General features: G+C 43.5%; 1 protein-coding gene across 3 annotated transcripts in view; it reads right to left on the bottom strand.

Moving 5' to 3' along the window:
* pold1 (polymerase (DNA directed), delta 1, catalytic subunit) overlaps positions 1–20581 on the bottom strand; it is a 153117-nt gene that overhangs the window by 116306 nt on the left and 16230 nt on the right. For all 3 annotated transcript variants that reach the window (XM_068019663.1, XM_068019665.1, XM_068019664.1), the window contains exons 4-9: positions 15545–15685; positions 13972–14097; positions 13164–13332; positions 6275–6395; positions 2973–3102; positions 1367–1533 (exon numbers count right to left, since the gene is read on the bottom strand). In XM_068019663.1, coding sequence (XP_067875764.1) covers positions 1367–1533; positions 2973–3102; positions 6275–6395; positions 13164–13332; positions 13972–14097; positions 15545–15685 — 854 coding nt within the window. The remainder of the gene's footprint in view (positions 1–1366; positions 1534–2972; positions 3103–6274; positions 6396–13163; positions 13333–13971; positions 14098–15544; positions 15686–20581) is intronic.

Here is a 20581-nt window from a genome sequence, read left to right as displayed (position 1 = left end):
CAGGCATCACCAGGTGCAGTGCTAACCCACAAATACCAGGTTCAATGCACAGTACTGAATTAGCTATAATTGGCTTCTGCACTTTAGATTATCAGCTGTGACAGCTCACTCTTATTTGAGTCAGAAGCCTGTGGGTTCAAATTTCACTCCAGACTTGAGCACAGAATTCAGGCTGACACCCAATGCAGTGCTCAGGATGGGCTGCATGTTGGAGGTGCCGTCTTTTGGATGAGATATTAAACCGAGTTCCCCATCTGCTCTCTCAGGTGGACATAAAAGATCCCAGGCAACATTCAAAGACGACCACGGGGGTTCTCCCCAGTGTCCCAGCCAAGGTTTAGCCCTCAGCCAACATCACTAAAACAGACTGTCTCATTATTGCTGTTTGTGGAACCTGCTATGCACATTTGCTACATTACAACACAGCGGCACAGTGGCGCAGTGGTTAGCACCGCAGCCTCACAGCTCCAGTGACCCAGGTTCAATTCTGGGTACTGCCTGTGTGGAGTTTGCAAGTTCTCCCTGTGTCTGCGTGGGTTTTCTCCGGGTGCTCCGGTTTCCTCCCACAGCCAAAAAGACTTGCAGGTTGATAGGTAAATTGGCCATTATAAATTGCCCCTAGTATAGGTAGGGGAATATAGGGACAGGTGAGGATATGGTAGGAATATGGGATTAGTGTAGGATTAGTATAAATGGGTGGTTAATGGTTGGCACAGACTCGGTGGGCCGAAGGGCCTGTTTCAGTGCTGTATCTCTAAATCTAAAAATCTAAATCTAAAAATCTAAATCTAAAAATCTAAATCTAAAAATCTAAATCTAAAACTACTTGGCAGTAAATCACTTTGGGACATCCTGAGGTGCTATACAAATGCAAGAGTCATTATTTTCCTTCTTTGAGAGAAATGTTGCCAGGAATTCATAATGCTAGCCAGTGACATCTGCTGGAAAATGCACATGTGGACACCAGACGCTCCCCCATGTGGTCAAATAGCTTGATGATAACTCATGCGAGAAGAATAACTAAGACACGGTACGATTTGCGTGATGCCTAGGAACTTGTTTAATGGTGAAAGTCAGGACCTTTGGGAGAAAAGTGGAGATAATTAAAACAGAACTATGCAAAAATATCGACGGTAGTTGGATGCACAGCGATGGCAGTCACTTATGATTTCAGCAATGACTGTTTGAACAAAGCAGCAACTCCACCCTCACAAAGGAAAACGACACCTTCGCCAGGAGCATGCCTCACTAGAATAAAAAGTATCAGAGGACTCTACAATCTGGCCACATTAGAAATAAACATCCAATCCTAATGCTGCACAGGTACATAGCCCGTCATCATTACCTTCCATCCCAGTTCTCATACCTTCAAAAGCTCACTCTCCTTCTCAAAGCACAGGACCTGTGACCCCACAATGCTGGCACAAGACCGAAGGGTGAAAACATTACGGATGAAGGGGTCCTTCTCGCCCTGTCGCAGCACCATGTTAGCAATCTGTATCACAGGATCCTTGTCTGCCTCTGGAAAAACACCTTCAAAATAAAAGGACAATAAAAATAATTTGATCAATTGTTGCTTTGATATTACATCCATGAAGAGGGACAAAAACAAGCAATTTATAGCCACCAAGCAAGTATCTCTTAAGTCATGAAAATTTCTCAGGATTGTACAAATCATCTGAGTATGTGGTTCAGGATATGGAATACTGTCAGCGGGGTAAAAATCCCAGTGACAGAGAATGGTGTAATGCAGGTGCACATCTGCATTACAAGAACATAATAGCAGCAGGAGTAAGCCAAATGCCCCTCAGGCCTGCTCTGCTATTCAAGAAGATCCTGGCTAAACTTCGGCCTCACTTTCTTCCCTGTTCCCAAATCCTTTGACCCCCTTAGAGTCCAAAAATATAAGAACGTTATCTTACACAGTGGTGACTGAAGATGCCAAGTGATGAATCAGGAATTGACACACAAGCATGCGAGCACATACACGCATAAACAGAGGGCAGAATCACCCAGCTGCAAAGCAGCCATTACACAGTTGCATTGGCAGATGCTTGGGAACAAATCAACAGCTTTCCCCATCGGCTAGAGTATGGTCCATATCGCAAGTGGACCGTAGAAAACTAGAAATGGAGCGGTGGGGGGGAATGGACATACAAATTTTCTCCACTTCCCTACCTCTTTCGTCTTTAATTTATTCCGCTCTAATACAATAACCATTTTACACATTCTTTTATCAAAGGGTGCGCATAAGAGAGGTAACCCATATGCACCCGAAGAAAAATAAATTCTAGTGAAACAGATTCTCTCATGCAAATCTTTTTTTTCTTCATGCTACATCACATCAAACCATGACAGAAGTCTCTGTTCTACTTGAGTATTTCTTGGTAAAGGCACTAAAGGAGGCAGTTCTTTGCTACAGAAATCCAAAGATTACTGGGACAATGGGATTAATTCTGTCACCTAGTCCTGTTTCTTTCTCATTCAGGTCCAATTCTCTCAAATTCGACCTGAATGAGCAGATCTCTGTCAGATTAGTGATAATGGAGGGGTGGGGACAAAGGCTACACTTGGTCACATCGGCACTGGATTTGGCAAGGAACGGAACAGGAAATCAGCCAAAGTTCCCATTTCTCACCTCTGCTGCAAAGCGCATTTTAGTGAACTTCAGGTGAGGATAGGATTCAGGACGGCTGGGATTCCACTGCAGATACAGTAAGTCTGCCAGTATTCACTACCACATACAGAGAATAGCCACATCAACGAAGCACCAGAGTGCCATTGATGCCCATGGACAGTTCTAGAGGAGGGGAGGAAACTGGGAAAAAAAGTCAGTGCTAGTATTGAGAGCGCTAATATGAGCACCTGGAGGAAAATACACCCGATGGTCTTCATGCTGATCCCAATCATTCAAAACATTTGATGTGAAGTTTGAAAAATAAATATCCAGTTGTAGATTTTATTAAACGTACCCTTCCTGCCAGCACACTCTATGTCAAAGCTCAGCACTCGAAGCGGAGGGATTTTCTGCCACTCGCCTTCGGCAGCGTGGCTGATGAAGTCTGTCCAGGCTACGTCCACCTCAATCTGCGCCAGTGTCGCCTATATGACATGGCAAAAATTAAAAAGAAACTACTCAGTTAGCAAATGCACTGCTCAGTATGCAACTTTTCTTTTTAATTCATTTTCGGCATGTGTGCATCACTGGCAAGGCCAGCATCTATTGCCCATGCCTAGGTGCCTAGAGAAGGTAGCGGTGAGCCGCCATCTTCTTGAACCACTGCAGTCCTCATGGTGAAGGTACTCTCACAGTAACGTTAGGTAGGGAATTCTAGGATTTTGACTCGGCGACAAGAGCAATACATTTCCAAATTGGGATGGTCTGTGTGAGACTTGGAGAGAAACTTGGAGGTGATGGCGCTCCCATGCACCTGCTGCCCTTCTCCTTCTAGTTAAAGATCACGGGTTTGGATGATGCTGGCGAAGTTTAGTCCAGTAAATAGCACACGCTGCAGCTAACGTCACCTCTGCTGCGTAGATGCACAGCCGTGCAGCAGTTGGGAATATGCCACGCAGGAGACAAAAAGGCCACCCGTCAATCTTAAAAGGACCACGCAGCGCAAGAAACGGGTCACACATAGCCAAGGGAAATTAGAGGGAACATTGACTGCAGTCATTACACACCACAGAAGTTCCTGGGTTCAATTTTGAGCTTGTGCTGAATGAACTGATGGCCCCAGTTGCAGCCCTGGGCTGCTGCTACTGCCAAACTTCTCATTGCACCTCACCGGAGCGTAATCAAAGATACGAGGGCGGCACAGTGGCGCAGTGGTTAGCACCGCAGCCTCACAGCTCCAGCGACCCGGGTTCAATTCTGGGTACTGCCTGTGTGGAGTTTGCAAGTTCTCCCTGTGTCTGCGTGGGTTTTCTCCGGGTGCTCCGGTTTCCTCCCACAAGCCAAAAGACTTGCAGGTTGGTAGGTAAATTGGCCATTATAAATTGCCCCTAGTATAGGTAGGAGGTAGGGAAATATAGGGACAGGTGGGGATGTGGTAGGAATATGGGATTAGCGTAGAATTAGTATAAATGGGTGGTTGATGGTCGGCACAGACTCGGTGGGCCGAAGGGCCTGTTTCAGTGCTGTATCTCTAAACTAAACTAAACTAAAGTAACACCAAGGAAAAAGGGTGGAGGTGGAAAGAAAAATAGTCAACCTGGGTTGTTACTCATAGGGGAAGTGTGCGTGTAAGGACATTAGGCAAGAATAGAATGGGGCTCTGCTGTTACGCCCTACATAGTCAAATAGCCTGTCACCAATCACTGTCTACATGCACAGATAAAGAATGATCTATCGCCTACGTGAAGCTCCAGAAAGCTGTTGAGACCCACAGAAGAATGAACACCTGCAGAAGAAAGGGGAAAAGGGGGCAAACACTGCACACCTGCCCTCTTTGCCAGCTGTGGTCCGTATGCTCATTTTTAAAATAAGGGAGACTCAAAGGTCACAAAAGAAAATGAAACAAAATACTGCGGGTGCTGGAAATCTGAAACAAAAAGCATAAAATGCTGGGAACATTCAGGTCAGGCAGCATCTGTGGAAAGAAAGCTTCTTGACCTGACCTGTTGACTGTTTTCTACTTTTGATGAGAGAGAATGATATGGGAAGGTGCCCCAACTACATTAGGCACCAACATATTTAGAGAATTAAAACAGAAGTACACCTCTAGCAAGCTGTTGTTTAATATCACAGAAGAACAAAGTACTTCCCAAAATGAGTGGCCAGAGTCACATGGGTTTAATAACAAAGGTTTCTTTTTTTGTCATGATCCAAGGCCCAGAATTTCATTGGTGCATCAAACAAGATGATGTAGAAGAGTAATTTCAAACCACTGTGGTTTTAACAACCGTCATAAGTATGCAAAACTTAATTTAAATTAAAATAATTGGACCAGCAAAATGAAACAGAACAAACAGAACATGACCAAGAGACCACATACAAATAAATGGAGAGTAAACATGAGAAGAGCAATATACTGCAGCTTATTTTCTGATTTGTCCTGTTTGAATTTTGTGGCCTGAAAGTTCACAAAGAACTGTTTTCATCAACAAACCCATTTTAAATCAGATCCATTAGCATCACCAACTTGAGATGTGTGTGAACTAAAGGGAGCAGGTTTTAGATGTGGTCTAAAAATTAGAAACGGACCTTTCAGAAGTGAAATTATGAAACACATCTACATGCAAAGGGTGGTAGAAATTTTGAAACGTTCTTCCACAAATGGCAATTGATGCAAGATCAATTGTTAATTTTAAATGAGATTGATAGATTTTTGTTAACCAAAGGTGTTAGGGGATATGGGGCAAAGGCAGAATCAGACATGATCTTGAATGGCAGACAAGGTTTGAGGGACTAAATGGCCTACTCCTGTTCCTATGGCCTCTGAGGCTCTATGGTACACACCTATGAATTAGGGCACAGCGGTCAATGACCAAGTCAGCCCCCATTCATATCCTATTAGCATCCAAAATTACAGATTTGATAAAGTTCAACCATGGGTCAGATGGTAGCACCCTCATTCTTGAGTCAGGAGGTTGTGTGCTCAAATCCCACTGCACAAACTTGAGCACAAAATCTGGGCTGACATTCCAATATAGTACTAAGAGAGAGCTGCACATGTCCGAGGTGCCACCTTTTAGATAAGATGTTAAAACTGCGCCCCATCTGTCATCTCAGGTGAATGCAAAAGATCCCATGATACTATTTTGAAGAGCAGAGGAATTCTCCCCGGTCAATATTCATTTATCCATAAACCAAAACTTCAAAACAGACCATCTTCTCATTAATTTCATTGCTGTTTGTGGGACGTTGCTGTGCACAAATTCCTACATTACAGCAAACATTATACTTCAATCAACTATTTAACTGCCTGTGAAGTGTTTTGGGACGTCCTGAAAGGAATTATATAAATACAAGTTCTTCTGAATATTGCAGTGAAGAAATATTTGTTCAGTTTAGCCTGATGCACTAAGACATGCAGGTGCCTTATTACATCACATTCAACATATTCCTGCATTTCCCAAAACTGCACGTTAAAGGACATGTGTCACCCAACTCTCCAACAGGCTCATTAAAGTAACAGCAATGTTTCAGCAAGGGAGTGGTTTGGTGAGCATCAAGCCCTATCGTGCCAAGGAGAGAAAAATACAAGTTTTTAAAAGATTAACTCCACACCCTTCTAAAAATTGAACCCAACTAGCTTTTGGCCAAACACACCTTTCTGGGATTGTCCCTCGTTGCAGTGGAGTTTCCTGTTGGCTGCTCTTCCCTTAACCAGTACTTTCCAGCAGGTAATTCTATCCAGTTACAGCCAACGACATCACTGTCAACCATGAATCTACCAAAATATTGAAGGGAGGGGAGAGAAAAAAAGCAAGTTTTTTTTTTTAAATTCAATCCCATCTTTTCAAGTGCTCTTCCACATATCAGCAAGTACTGTGGGCTCAGAACCTGCCTGACTCAATCGACAACACCATCAGGCCTGTGGAATACTAAGTACAGTCTCCATTGTTTATAGCGGGTGCATTCGTGTTAACACAATTTTCCCACTTTTCGTGGTAAAACCAAAGGGAAGCAACATTTCTTTCAAAAACAGGCTTGATGCAGAACACCCGAAGTTTTCATTTAGCAACTGCCTCTGCAATGCTGATAAATAGGCAGCTTTAGGTGAGAACAAAGAACACAGGAGGAAGACAGCAGAACAGTTAGTCATTTACATGCAGACAAGTCACATTTCAAAGGGGAGCAAACAGCTGATGAACAGGCCAAACGGGTCAACTAACTGAAGGTGGCTTAAAGACCTGATCTTGTCCCAAATCTGCACAGCTTTTGAGATCGGTAAATACAGAGGATTAATGAGGTGCAATCAATTTATTGAACTGCCTGAAATAATCAGCATGCTTAGTACATTATGAGTGGTGCCTCCGTAATCAACGATCATGGTACATGGTTAGTGTTATTTAAACAATATAGCGATTGCTTTTAATAAGTGCAGACAGTGTTAAGTGGGGACTGTACCCACTTTCTCAGTAGTGGGACCTCTGCCATTTCCATAGCTCACAGATAGCCTCTAATGGCAAAACCCCAACACTACAAGCAACAAAACACTGCATATTTCAAACAGGTTTAGACAATTAGGCTTCCTGCCCCCCCCAAAAAATAAAGTTTTACAAAGAAACAACTACTGACGACTCATGTAAGCCATGGCTCAGTTGGTAGCAACATAGCCTGAATCGGAAGGTTGTGGGTGCAGAGAGCTGAGTATGTTACCTAGGCTGCCACTCCCAGTACTGCACTAAGGAAGCACGGCACTGTCGGAGGTGCTGTCTTTTGGATGAGACGTTAAACCAAGGCCCCCATTTGCCCTCTCAAGTGGGCGTAAAAGATCCCATGGCACTATTCAAAGAAGAGTAGAAATATAAAATAAAGAGTTTCATTCTAAAGGGGCTGCAGGAGCAGAGGGACCTAGGGGCATATGTGCACAAATCATTGAAGGTGGCAGGACAGGTTGAGAAAGCAGTTAAAGCATACTGAAACCTGGGCTTTATAAATAGGGGCACAGAGTATAAAAACAAGTAAGTTATGACAAACTTGTATAAAATACAGGTTCGGCCTCAACTGGAGTAGTGCGTTCAGTTCTGCACAACACACTTTAGGAAGCAGGGTGCAGAAAAGACTTACGAGGATGGTTACAGGGTTGGGGAATTTCAGTTATGTGGATAGGTTGGAGAAGCTGGGGTTGTTCTCCTTGGAGAGAAAATAAGTTTAATAGGAGAAATGATAGATGTGTTCAAAATCATGAGGGGTCTGGACAGAGCAGATAGGGAGAAACTTCCCATTGGCTGATGGCTCAAGAACCAGAGGACACCAATTTAAGGTGATTAGCAAAAGAAACGACGATGACATGAGGAAAAAAAAAATTTTTAAACAGTGAGTGGTTAGGATCTGAAATGCACTGCCTGAGTGTGTGGTGGAGGCACATTTAAATGTAGCTTTCAAAAGAGAATTGGATAATTATCTGAAGAGAAAATATTTTCAAGGCTATGGGGTAAAGGCAGGGGAGCGGGACTAGGTGAGTTGCGCTTGCAGAGAGCCAGCACGGACACGACGGACCAAATAGTCATCTCCTGTACTATAATCATTCTATGATGCAATGTGCCCTGGATCAACATTTATTCCTCAACCAACACCACCAGAAGAAAAGTTATCGAATCAGTTAATCTAATTACCTAATCAGGTTATCTAATCTAACAGGTAAGGCAGATGAACTTAGAGCCTGGATTAGTACTTGGAACTATGATGTTGTTGCTATTACAGAGACTTGGTTGAGGGAAGGACAGGATTGGCAGCTAAATGTTCCAGGATTTAGAAGCGTCAGGCGGGATAGAGGGGGATGTAAAAGGGGTGGGGGAGTTGCATTACTGGTTAAGGAGAATATCACAGCTGTATTGCGGGAAGACACCTCGGAGGGGTCGTGCGGCGAGGAAATATGGGTGGAGCTCAGGAATAGGAAAGGTGCAGTCACGATGTTGGGGTTTTACTACAGGCCTCCCAACAGGCAGCGGGAGGTAGAGGAGCAGATATGTCAACAGATTTTGGAAAGATGTAAAGGTAACAGGGTTGTAGGGTGGGTGATTTTAACTTCCCCTATATTGACTGGGACTCACTTAGTGCTAGGGGCTTGGATGGGGCAGAATTTGTAAGGAGCATCCAGGAGGGCTTCTTGAAACAATACGTAGATAGTCCAACTAGGGATGAGGCCGTACTGGACCTGGTATTGGGGAATGAGCCCGGCCAGGTGGTCGAAGTTTCAGTAGGGGAGCATTTCCGGAACAGTGACCATAATTCCATAAGTTTTAAGGTACTCGTGGATAAGGATAAGAGTAGTCCTCGGGTGAAGGTGCTAAATTGGGGGAAGGCTAATTATAACAATATTAGGCAGGAACTGAAGAATTTAGATTGGGGGTGGCTGTTTGAGGGAAAATCAACATCTGACATGTGGGAGTCTTTCAAACGTCAGTTGATTAGAATCCAGGACCAGCATGTTCCGGTGAGGAAGAAGGATAAGTTTGGCAAGTTTTGGGAACCTTGGATAATGCGGGATATTGTGAGCCTCGTCAAAAAGAAAAAGGAAGCATTCTTAAGGGCTGGAAGGCTAGGAACAGATGAATCCCTTGAGGAATATAAAGACAGTAGGAAAGAACTTAAGCAAGGAGTCAGGAGGGCTAAAAGGGGTTATGAGAAGTCATTGGCAAACAGGATTAAGGAAAATCCCAAGGCTTTTTATAAGTATATAAAGAGCAAGAGGGTAACCAGGGAAAGGGTTGGCCCACTCAAGGACAGAGAAGGGAATCTATGTGTGGAGCCAGAGGAAATGGGCGAGGTACTAAATGCATCAGTACTCACCAAGGAGAAGGACTTGGTGGATGATGAGCCTAGGGAAGGGAGTGTAGATAGTCTCAGTCACCTCATTATCAAAAAGGAGGTGGTGTTTGGTGTCTTGCAAAGCATTAAGGTAGATAAGTCCCCAGAGCCTGATGGGTTCTACCCCAGAATACTGAGGGAGGCAAGGGAAGAAATTGCTGGGGCCTTGACAGAAATCTTTGCATCCTCATTGGCTACAGGTGAGGTCCCAGAGGACTGGAGAATAGCCAATGTTGTTCCTTTGTTTAATAAGGGTAGCAAGGATAATCCAGGAAATTATAGGCCGGTGAGCCTTACGTCAGTGGTAAGAAAATTATTAGAGAGGATTCTTCGGGACAGGATTTACTCCCATTTGGAAACAAATGGACTTATTAGCGAAATGCAGCATGGTTTTGTGAAGGGGAGGTCGTGTCTCACTAATTTGATTGAGTTTTTTGAGGAAGTGACGAAGATGATTGATGAAGCAAGGGCAGTGGATGTTATCTATATGGACTTCAGTAAAGCCTTTGACAAGGTCCCTCATGGCAGACTGACAAAAGGTGAAGTCACATGGGATCAGAGGGGAGCTGGCAAGATGGATACAGAACTGGCTCGGTCATAGAAGACAGAGGGTAGCAGTGGAAGGGTGCTTTTCTGAATGGAGGGCTGTGACTAGTGGTGTTCCGCAGGGATCAGTGCTGGGACCTTTGCTGTTTGTAATATATATATAAATGATTTGGAGGAAAATGTAGCTTGTCTGATTAGTAAGTTTGCGGACGACACAAAGGTTGGTGGAGTTGCGGACAGTGATGAGGATTGTCAGAGGATACAGCAGAATATAAATCGGTTGGAGTCTTGGGCAGACAAATGGTAGATGGAGTTTAATTCGGACAAATGTGAGGTAATGCATTTTGGAAGGTCTAATGCAGGTGGGAAGTATACAGTAAATGGCAGAACCCTTAGGAGTATTGACAGGCAGAGAGATCTGGGCGTACATGTCCACAGGTCACTGAAAGTGGCAACGCAGGTGGATAAGGTAGTCAAGAAGGCATACGGCATGCTTGCCTTCATCGGTCGGGGCACAGAGTATAAAAATAGGCAAGTCATGCTACAGCTGTACAGAACCTTAGTTAGGCCACACTTAGAATATTGCGTGCAATTCTGGTCGCCACACTACCAGAAGGATGTAGAGGCTTTGGAGAGGGTACAGAAGAGGTTTACCAGGATGTTGCCTGGTCTGGAGGGCATTAGCTATGAGGAGAGGTTGGATAAACTCGGATTGTTTTCACTGCAACGACGGAGGTGGAGGGGCGACATGATAGAGGTTTACAAAGTTATGAGCGGCATGGACAGAGTGGATAGTCAGAAGCTTTTTCCCAGGGTGGAGGAGTCAGTTACTAGGGGACATAGGTTTAAGGTGAGAGGGGCAATGTTTAGAGGGGATGTGCGAGGCAAGTTCTTCACACAGAGGGTGGTGAGTGCCTGGAACTTGTTGCCGGGGAGGTGGTGGAAGCAGGTACCATAGAGACATTTAAGAGGCATCTTGACAAATACATGAATAGGATGGGAATAGAGGGATACGGACCCCGGAAGTGAAGGTTTTAATTTAGACAGGCATCAAAATCGGCGCAGGCTTGGAGGGCCGAATGGCCTGTTCCTGTGCTGTACTGTTCTTTGTTTTTGTATTATCAGTACATTAAGAGCGAGAGGATAACTAAGGAAAGGGTAGGGCCCATCAGAGATGTACAAGGGAACTTATGTATGGATGCAGAAGATGTGGACAGGAGTCTGAAAGAGTTTTTTGTCTCTGTCTTCACAAAAGGAGAGGGTTGATGCAGACATTGTCGTAAAAGAGGAGTGTGAAATATTAGATATGATAAGCATAATGAGAGAGAAAGTATGAGGGTCTGACATCTTTGAAAATGGATAAATCGCCAGGACTGGATGGATTGCATCCCAGGTTGTTAAAGGAAGCCAAGGAGGAAATAGCAGATGCACTGAGGATCATCTTCAAATCCTCACAGGAGACGGGCGAGGTGCCAGAGGATTGGAGGTCTGTGAATGTTAAACAATTGTTTAAAAAGGGTGCAGGGGATAGGCCAAATAATTATTGGCCGGTCAGTCTGACCTCGGTGGTGGGTAAATTATTAGAATCAATTCTGAGAGACAGGTTAAACTGCCACTTAGAAAGGGACAGATTAATCAGGGATTATCAGCATAGATTTGTTAAGGGAAGGTCATGTCTTACTAACTTGATTAAGTTTTCTGAGGACGTAACAACGAAGATTGATGAGGGTAGTGCAGTGGATGTGGTCTACTTGGATTTTAGTAAGGCATTTGACAAGGTCCTGCATCATAGACTGGTCAGTCAAATGAAAGCCCATGGGATAAAAGGGAATGTGGCAGGTTGGATCCAAAATTGGCTCAGTGACAGGAAACAAAGTGTAGTAGTTGACAGATGTTTTTGCAAATGGAAAGCAGTTTACAGTGGTGTTCCACAGGGCTCAGTGTTGGGTCCCTTGCAGTTGTGGTATATATCAACGATCTGGACTCAAATGTGGGAGGCATGATTGAGAAATTTGCTGAAGACACAAAGATTGGCCATGTCGTTGATAGTGAAGAGGATAGCTGTAGACTCCAGAGCTATATCAATGGTTTGGTTAAGTGGCCGGAAAAGTGGCAAATGGAATTCAATCCGGAGAAGTGTGAGGTAATGCATTTGGGGAGGGCAAACAAAGCAAGGGAATACACAATAAACTGGAGGATTTTGAGAGGGGTAGAAGAATGAGAGACCTTGGAGTGCATGTCAACAGGTTCCTGAAGAGGGCAGGACAGTAGATAGAGTGGTGAAGAAGGCATATGGAATGTTTTCCTTTATTGGCCAAAGTATAGAATACAAAAGCAGGGATGTGATGCTGGAATTGCATAAAATGCTGGTTAGGCCACAGTTGGGAGTATTGCGTAGTATTGCATAGTTCTGGTAACCACATTACAGGAAGGACATGGTTGGTCTGGAGAGAGTACAGAGGAGATTTACAAGAATGTTGCCAGGGCTTGAAAGATGCAGCTATGAGGAAAGATTGGATCGGCTAGGGTTATTTTTCTTAGAACAGAGGAGGCTGAGAGGTGACTTGATTGAGGTGTAAAATATTATGAGGGGCCTAGATAGACAGCAAGCACCTGTTTCCCCTAGCGGAGAGGTCAATTACCAGGGGGCACAGATTTAAGGTGGATGGTAGAAGGATTAGAGGGGACATGAGGAAAAACATTTTTACCCAGAGGGTGGTGGGTGTCTGGAATTCACTGCGAGGAACAGTGGTGGATGCAGGAACCTTCAACTCATTTAAAAGGTACCTGGACACGTACCTGAAGTGCTGTAACCTGCAAGGCTATGGACCAGGTGCTGGAAGGTGGGATTAAATTGGGTGGCTAGTTTTTTCGGCCGGCACAGACACGATGAGCTGAATGGCCTCCTTCTGTGCCGTAATTTTTCTATGGCTCTATTATCACATTGCTGTTTGTGGGAGCTTATTCTGCTCAAATTGGCTGCTGCGTTTCCTACATTACAACAGTGACTACACGTCAAAAATACTTAATTGTCTGTAAAGCGATTTAGGATGCCCTGAGGTTGTGAAAGGCACAGTATAAATGTACGTCTTTCTTTGTACAATTGTTTTAATACACATAAAGGAATAGAAAATACCTGATTTCAAAGTCTATGTTGGCCTCATATGACTGGTAGTTACACATTGGGGTTGACCCAATGCGAAATCCTTGCTCTAGCAGCCGTTTGGCAGGGGCAATTAAACGAGGTAGCGCCATTGTAATCTTCAGAAACGGCATCTTAGTGTTTCCTCCATAGCCATACATATCTGTAATTACACATCATTCGCCTCCTGAAAGCATACACTCAGTAATGTTCAGATATATCTATTTTCTCCCCGCCTCTCCTAAACACAGTGAACCTTGCTAGGAACATTTCCTTTCAAACAGGCAGCTCTCTGGTGCCTTGTTCAAGTGGATTTCCTTCCATACAAATCTAGACAACACTACATAAATGCATGCTGTTGTAGTGTGAGTGTCACAGGCCATTTGCCTAAAAGGGGCAACATAGCAGACTCTAGTCATCTGCTCTCAAGACCCATACGCACACACTTTCCAGAAGGGCTCAAGGACGGTGATTCAGAGTCAGAACCTTGCCCTTATCCTAGCCCAGGAGTGCTCAGGTCAATTGTGACCTCATCGTAGTCCCACATCACATCAAACCATCTCCTGCTAGAATTCATAGGTTTCCAGATCCTGGAAACCTACGTGCTTTCACCTTCCCCCTCCTCCGACAACCTACAACTCTTACAAGTTCAGAAAAACATTCTGATTTGCCTCATATTCTATCCTACTACTTTCGACCATCGTGGTGATTCTCGCTATAGACTTTGGCCCTTCTCCTAGGTTTCCCCAGGCATTACATGGGAGAGAACTGCAGGAGCCACACATATAAATTTTAAACTTACTCTCCTTCAGACAGATATCAACTGCCAGCACAGCTTGCGAGATGTTGTCCTTATTTGATCTCATGTCCTTAATCACAATTGCATTCAGCTCCCGTTGAAAATCATGGAGATGTTCTGAACCGAAACCTTTTAAAGGAACCGCGTTTCAGGTTAATAAAACTCAAGAGGCACGCAAATGCTCAGAGGTTCCAGAGCAGTATGACACATCACCATGAGAAGTGACTGCAATAGACTTTTAACCCCAAAAAATACTGCAAATATTTACTCACCCAACCAGTACCAGGTGGGACAACAGCCTTTGTAGCTTTGAAACTGAACAACACATCCAGGTTCAAACAAAGGCTTATGCAGGACTCAATCCTGTCAATTTTCATGTCTTTGCCATTTAAACGCTCCAGCCTTCCCAATGGGTAACACTAGTTCTCACGGACTCAAAGTGGTCCAGCAAGTCACCACATTCTCGGGGCAATTCAGGATAGCCAATAAACTTACTAGTATCATGAGAACAAATGGGGCAATGGAAAGATTCAATAGCTTACAAAGGGAAAATGAATAAATACTTGAGGGATATGCAAAGAGCTGGGTGAGTGTGACTAGCTGGACTACTCTTTGAAAGAGCTGACGTAGACTCGATGGGCCAAATGGCTTCCTCCTGTGCTATACTATTCCATAAATATTCCAACAGAATGTAGCATGCTATTGGGAAGGAGAGTGTTCCAAATCTGAAGATGAGAATGAAAGAAAACACTAGAATTCCAATAAGTTAAACTGGGAATTTCTACCAACTGGGAGATTCTTGAGGCACTGATGCATCCTAAAAGTCACATTTTCACCATCCCCAAGGTAGATTAGACCTATGCTTCCCTCGAATTTAGAAGAATGATAGGTGATCTCATTGAAATAGATAAAATTCTTAAGGGGTTTGACAAGGTAGATGCTAGGAGGATATTTCCCCCACCTGGGGTCTATAGAACTAGATGTCACATCCTCAGAATAAGGCCATTTAGGACCGAGGTGAGAAATTTCCTTACTCAAAGGGTTGTGAACATTTGGAATTCTCTACCCCACAGAGCTGTGGATGCTCAGTCATTGAGTATATTCAAGACAGAAATTGAGAGATTTTTAGATACTAATGAAATCAAGGGATATGGGTATAATGCGGGAAGGTGGAATTGAGTTGGAAGATCAGCCATGATCTTTTCGAATGGCAGAGCAGGCTCGATGGGCCAAATAGCCTAGTCCTGCTCCTATTTCCTACGTTCACATTAGAAGTTGCATAAAAGTTTGCTATAATTGAGCAAGAAAATAGGCAAGCTCATTCAGAGAGGCAAATAGAATGGCTGGTTGGGGAAATTCAATAAATTTACACTGGTATAATTTTGAGGTTTGGGGCTTAAAGTGCATTGTAGGGAAAAAGTAGGGTGAATTTTATGCTGTAGCTCCCTTGTGTTGTATCTGACCTGGAGGTATTTGATACTGAAACTTGGCAACTAAAGTGGAAGGAGTATCAACATCCTTCACCTTTATAAAAGACAAATTATCTCCAGTAGTGTAAGGGTTTACAAAATCTCACCAGGTGGTGCTTTAACGTAGAAATAGGGCATGAATCCATGCACGTGGCAGCAGACACTATTCCCTTCCATTGTAATTCCAAACATTCGGGTAACAGGAACTGGCCCCTGTTTGTTCCCAGGCATTCCGGCAACATGGGACCCTTCAAGAGAAATAAAACTACAATTATTAAAAATAACAGGCACTCATCTCATTTGCTGTTTCTGGGAGCTTGCTATCCATAAATTGGCTGTCACGTTTGCCTGCATAACAATAGTGACTACAGTTCAAAAGTAATTCATTGGCTGTGAAGCACTTTGGGGATGCGAAGGCACTGCATTAATTAATGTTCGTTCTTTCAATCAATTAATTTTCGAGGGGGAAATTATCACACTTAAAAGTCAATACATCCTAATGTTGTGCAATACATTGCCAGAACTTTGCAATCCTAATAGTAGCATGAGACGCTCGCCATTATTGAGAGCCACAACGGCACTGCACCTTCCATAGTGCACATTTGCGCCAAAAACCAGAAGTTGTGGTGCGCCTCAGTGGGCTCTGGAGGAGCATACGCCGACGGCCCCACCAAGCCGCTCTTTAAAGCGGCAGGGACCTGTAATTTGACAATTTGGGCTCACTGCCCACAAGTTACGAGGATTTTCATGCCTTTTTTTTTTATAAAAGCTGATATTAGCAGGCGCAGAGCCTGCTCAGGAGTTAACGAACCCTTTAACCTAAAGCACCTCTTCACAAATAAATTTAAATATGAAAGGTATTTCCAAACAGTGGGATCTTTTGAAATGTGACCATGCCTCAAACTGGCCATACTTATGCAGTACACAGTAAATGTGTACTGATTCTGTGAACTTCTGATTGTAAAGATGCATAAATCAGTGCTGTACTACCCATCTACTTATATATTATTAACCGTTTTCCATTGGAAATGAAATCAGGACATGAAAGGGAGGAGAGTGCACCTCAAATTTTGTTAATATGGTGTTCAGAGACATGGAAGATTTGGCTATTAATTAAGCTTGACCAAGGAGTCACACTGGGGAGATAGAAACAGTGAGGGATAGTAAGGCACTTCTGCACCGAGAGGCTGCAAAATGGCAAATCAAACTAACCATCATGTCCTTGTACGTCCACACACTTGGTTACCACTGGGATAGAGAACAGCCTAGGAAAAGGCCACTGCTTTCCCCCTTGGATACATGAGAGTGGTGGAATTGAAAAAAACAATGGCATAACGGTAGGAAGTAAATCATTTGTGCTAAAATTCTGATTTACGACTGTAAATGGTAGAGAAATAAATCTGCCCTTAAAATGGAAATCATTGTTACGTTGTTTCTCCTTTTAAGATTAATAAGCACTGAAGCTTTCACATGGCTCAGTAGCTTTCGTGGTAGAACACAAGCTTTCAAGGTAGGGAACTTGGAAGTCTGCATTTCAAAATAGAGTCCAACACCAATTTTGCTTATTTTTATTATTGAGTTTTATTGATTATGCGGTCCAGGTTGCTAGTCAGATCACCTTGCAGTAATGTAACAGGAGGCTCAGAATGTGAAAAGGAATGAGGGGCATAACCTGTACTGCCTTCCTGTTCAACTCATCAAAAGCTGCATTCAAAATGACTATAAAGTCCACAAACCAAACATTCCTACCTTCACGGTTAAAGAAGAGCAATGTGACGGTGGGAAGATAAGGAAAGGATATCAATAAAGGACAAGCTGAAACAAAATTTTTTTAAACGTGCTCACCACAGTGAGCACTTCAGATGATTTTCAGCTAGGCTGACTCTGCATGTATTATCATATTACTTGAAGATTCTTCCCTCAGGTCAGTGGTGACAATAGGTCGGTATCGCAGAATTATTCAATGTAACTAAACTCATTGTGAAACAATACCTTAACATTCTGTGTAACAGCGTGTACAAAGCCTCTTTCACCACACACCTTTAAGCTAAAGAATTAGGGGCGTGTCTTCAGCTCATGATGCCATCATGGGGTGTGGCTTCGCTAGCAATGGTCCATGCAGCTAGGCCTCACAGATCCTTTCAACGTTGGACTATGCTGCAGCAAGAAATGGAAGTTCATATTTTTCTGTGCAGTCAGCAGCAAACGCCACTGCTCTGTAACTGACTGCAAAATCTGCGCCATTGTGAGATGCTCCATTTCATCATCTCAAATTTCTCCCTCACACATCAGGCGGGTAAGGCACCAGTCCTTCACACCAATGTTACGCCGTTTAAAATGCTCGCTCACATAGCCAACATTACCATTCACTGAAATCCTATGCCTCCAATTTCCTTGTCTGAGTTTTATATGTCCACCATGAAACATTGGTGAAGATACTGTAAATATCAGACCTTGTGTTCAACAGCAACAACTTTGAACCATCCTGTAAAGCATCAGATCTTAATACACTGAAGCATTTCTGAAAAGGACTGAAATAAGCAAATCTGAAGAGCCACAGATAGTCAAATTCTAATCCTCAGAGACATCGCCAGTATAGCGAGAGCACAAGTCTTTGTGGCTCAGAGTGCTTTCTTAGTAAAATCCACTAATGTAACAAAATTTGAGATCAACTGGCAATCACTGCCAGCAAGGACAAGGATAGAAGAACAGTTTTCAGTTAAAGCTAGCAAACTTTAATGGAATGAGGGACTAATGAATGAAATGGGAGACATTGCTGAGAAGACTCAGTTGAAGAAAATTTGAAAACAGTGGCGCAGTGGTTAGCACCGCAGCCTCACAACTCCAGGGACCCGGGTTTGATTCTGGGTACTGCCTGTGCGGAGTTTGCAAGTTCTCCCTGTGTCTGCGTGGGTTTTCGCCGGGTGCTCCGGTTTCCTCCCACATCCAAAGACTTGCAGGTGATAGGTAAATTGGCCGTTGTAAATTGCCCCTAGTGTAGGGAGGTGATAGGGAATATGGGATTACTGTAGGGTTAGTATAAATGGGTGGTTGTTGGTCGGCACAGACTCGGTGGGCCGAAGGGCCTGTTTCAGTGCTGTATCTCTTAAAAAAAAAAATACTTGGCTCGCATTTCTAAAAAGGAACACTAAGTGTAAGCCAGATCAGTGTATAGAACAGATGAACTAAGAAATCTTTGGCTATGAATCTTTGGATTTCTCTAACACAGATAGCTGGGATGCTGAGTCATTGACTATGTTCAAGACTGAGATCAATAGAATCTTGGAATCCAAAGGAATCAGGCGGGAAAGTGGAGTTGAGGTCAAAGATCAGCCATGATCTTGTTGAATGGCACAGCAGGCTCCCAGGGGCCGTATGGCCTACTCCTGCTCAGTTGATAGCACTCTCACTGTTGAGTCAGAAGATTGAGAGTTCAAGTCCACTCCAGGATTTGAGCACAAAAATCAAAGCTGATACTCCAGTGCAGTACTAAGAGAGTGCACCAATGTCAGAGATGCCATCTTTCAGATGAGCTGTTGAATAGAGGCCCCATCTGCCCTCTCAGGTGGACATAAAAGAACTCATGGCACTATTTCAAAGAGGAGCACGGAAGTTATCCCAAGTATCCTGGCCAATATTTATCCCTCAATCATCATCATAAAAACAGATTACTTCATCATAATCACATTGTGGGAGCTTGCTGTGCACAAATTGTCACAATGCAGGTGACTGCCATTTGGCCCATCGTGTCTGCGCCAACTTTCAATGAACAATTACCCCAAATACCATTACCTCAACTTCTCCCTGTAACCCTGCACATTCTTCCTTTTCAGATAACAGTCTAATTCCATTCTGAATGCCTCAATTAAATCTGCCTCCACCACACTCTCCGGCAGTGCATTCCTGATCCTAACTACTTGTTGCGTGAAGAGGTTTTTCTTCATGCCACTTTTGCTTCTTTTGCCAATCACTTTAAATCTGCGCCCTCTCGTTCTTGATCCTTTCATGAGTGGGAACAGTTTTTCCCTATCCTCTCTGTCCAGACCCCTCATGATTCTGAATATCTCTATCAAATCTCCTCTCAGCCTTCTCTGCTCCAAGAGAAACAGTCCCAACTTCTCCAATCTGTCTTCATACCTGAAGATCTTCATCCCTGGAACCAATCTCCTGAATCTTTTTTGTACTCTCTCCAATGCCTTCACATCGTTCCTAAAGTGCGGTGCCCAAAACTGGACACAGTACTCCAGCTGCGGCCGAACTAATGTCTTATACAAATTTAACCTAACCTCCTTGCTCTTGTACTCTATGCCCCGATGAGTAAAGCTCAGGATACGGTATGCTTTATTAACTGCTCTCTCAATCTGTCCTGCCACCGTCATTGACTTATGCACATATATCCCCAGGTCCATCTGCTCTAGCACCCCCTTTAGAGTTGTCCGCTGCTTTTCCAACAGTGACTACACATCAAAAATACTTCACTGGCTGTAAAGTGCTTTGGGATATCCTGTGGTCATGTAAGGTGCTATATAAATGCAAGTCTTTTTTGAGTCTCACTTTCTTAGAAAAGAGTTAAAGAAAAGCATACAGGACAAAGCCAACAAGGGAGGAAGAGAGTCACATTTAGAAGAAATACATAAAAAAGGTTCGAAAAAGGTACTCAGGGAATCTGGCAAAAGGAATTCAAGCAGAGGAAATAAACCTTTCTTTTTTTTTTTAAGTATTTTTCAGCACAGACTCCATGGGCCAAAGGCCTCCTTCTGTGCTGTACTATGCTATGATCCTATAGCAAAAGAGTAATTAAGAAAGGAAGACCATTCTTAAAGAAAATTAATATTGGTGGCAGAATTGAAGCTACTAAAGGGGAAATAGTTGAATTAACGCTCAACAGGAAGGAAAACAATGGTTCACTGTGTGATTACCTTGATACAAGAAGCATTATCTGTTTTGACGTCAGCGAGTAGGTGGTTGCTATGTTAAAAAGGATGGAAGACTTGCAAATTCCTGAGCCAGATGGCCTATGTCATAAGGTGCTGAAGGAGACTATCGAGGAAATTTGCATAGCACTGACCACAGTAATTATAGATTCAGCAGGGCTGGAAATATAATGCCTACATTTAAAATGGGAAACAAATCTGAGTCAGACC

Source organism: Heterodontus francisci, chromosome 41 (assembly GCF_036365525.1).
Source record: "Heterodontus francisci isolate sHetFra1 chromosome 41, sHetFra1.hap1, whole genome shotgun sequence".
NCBI lineage: Eukaryota > Metazoa > Chordata > Chondrichthyes > Heterodontiformes > Heterodontidae > Heterodontus > Heterodontus francisci.
Note: the sequence above shows the minus strand (reverse complement) of the source record. Positions and strands in the feature narration are given on the sequence as shown.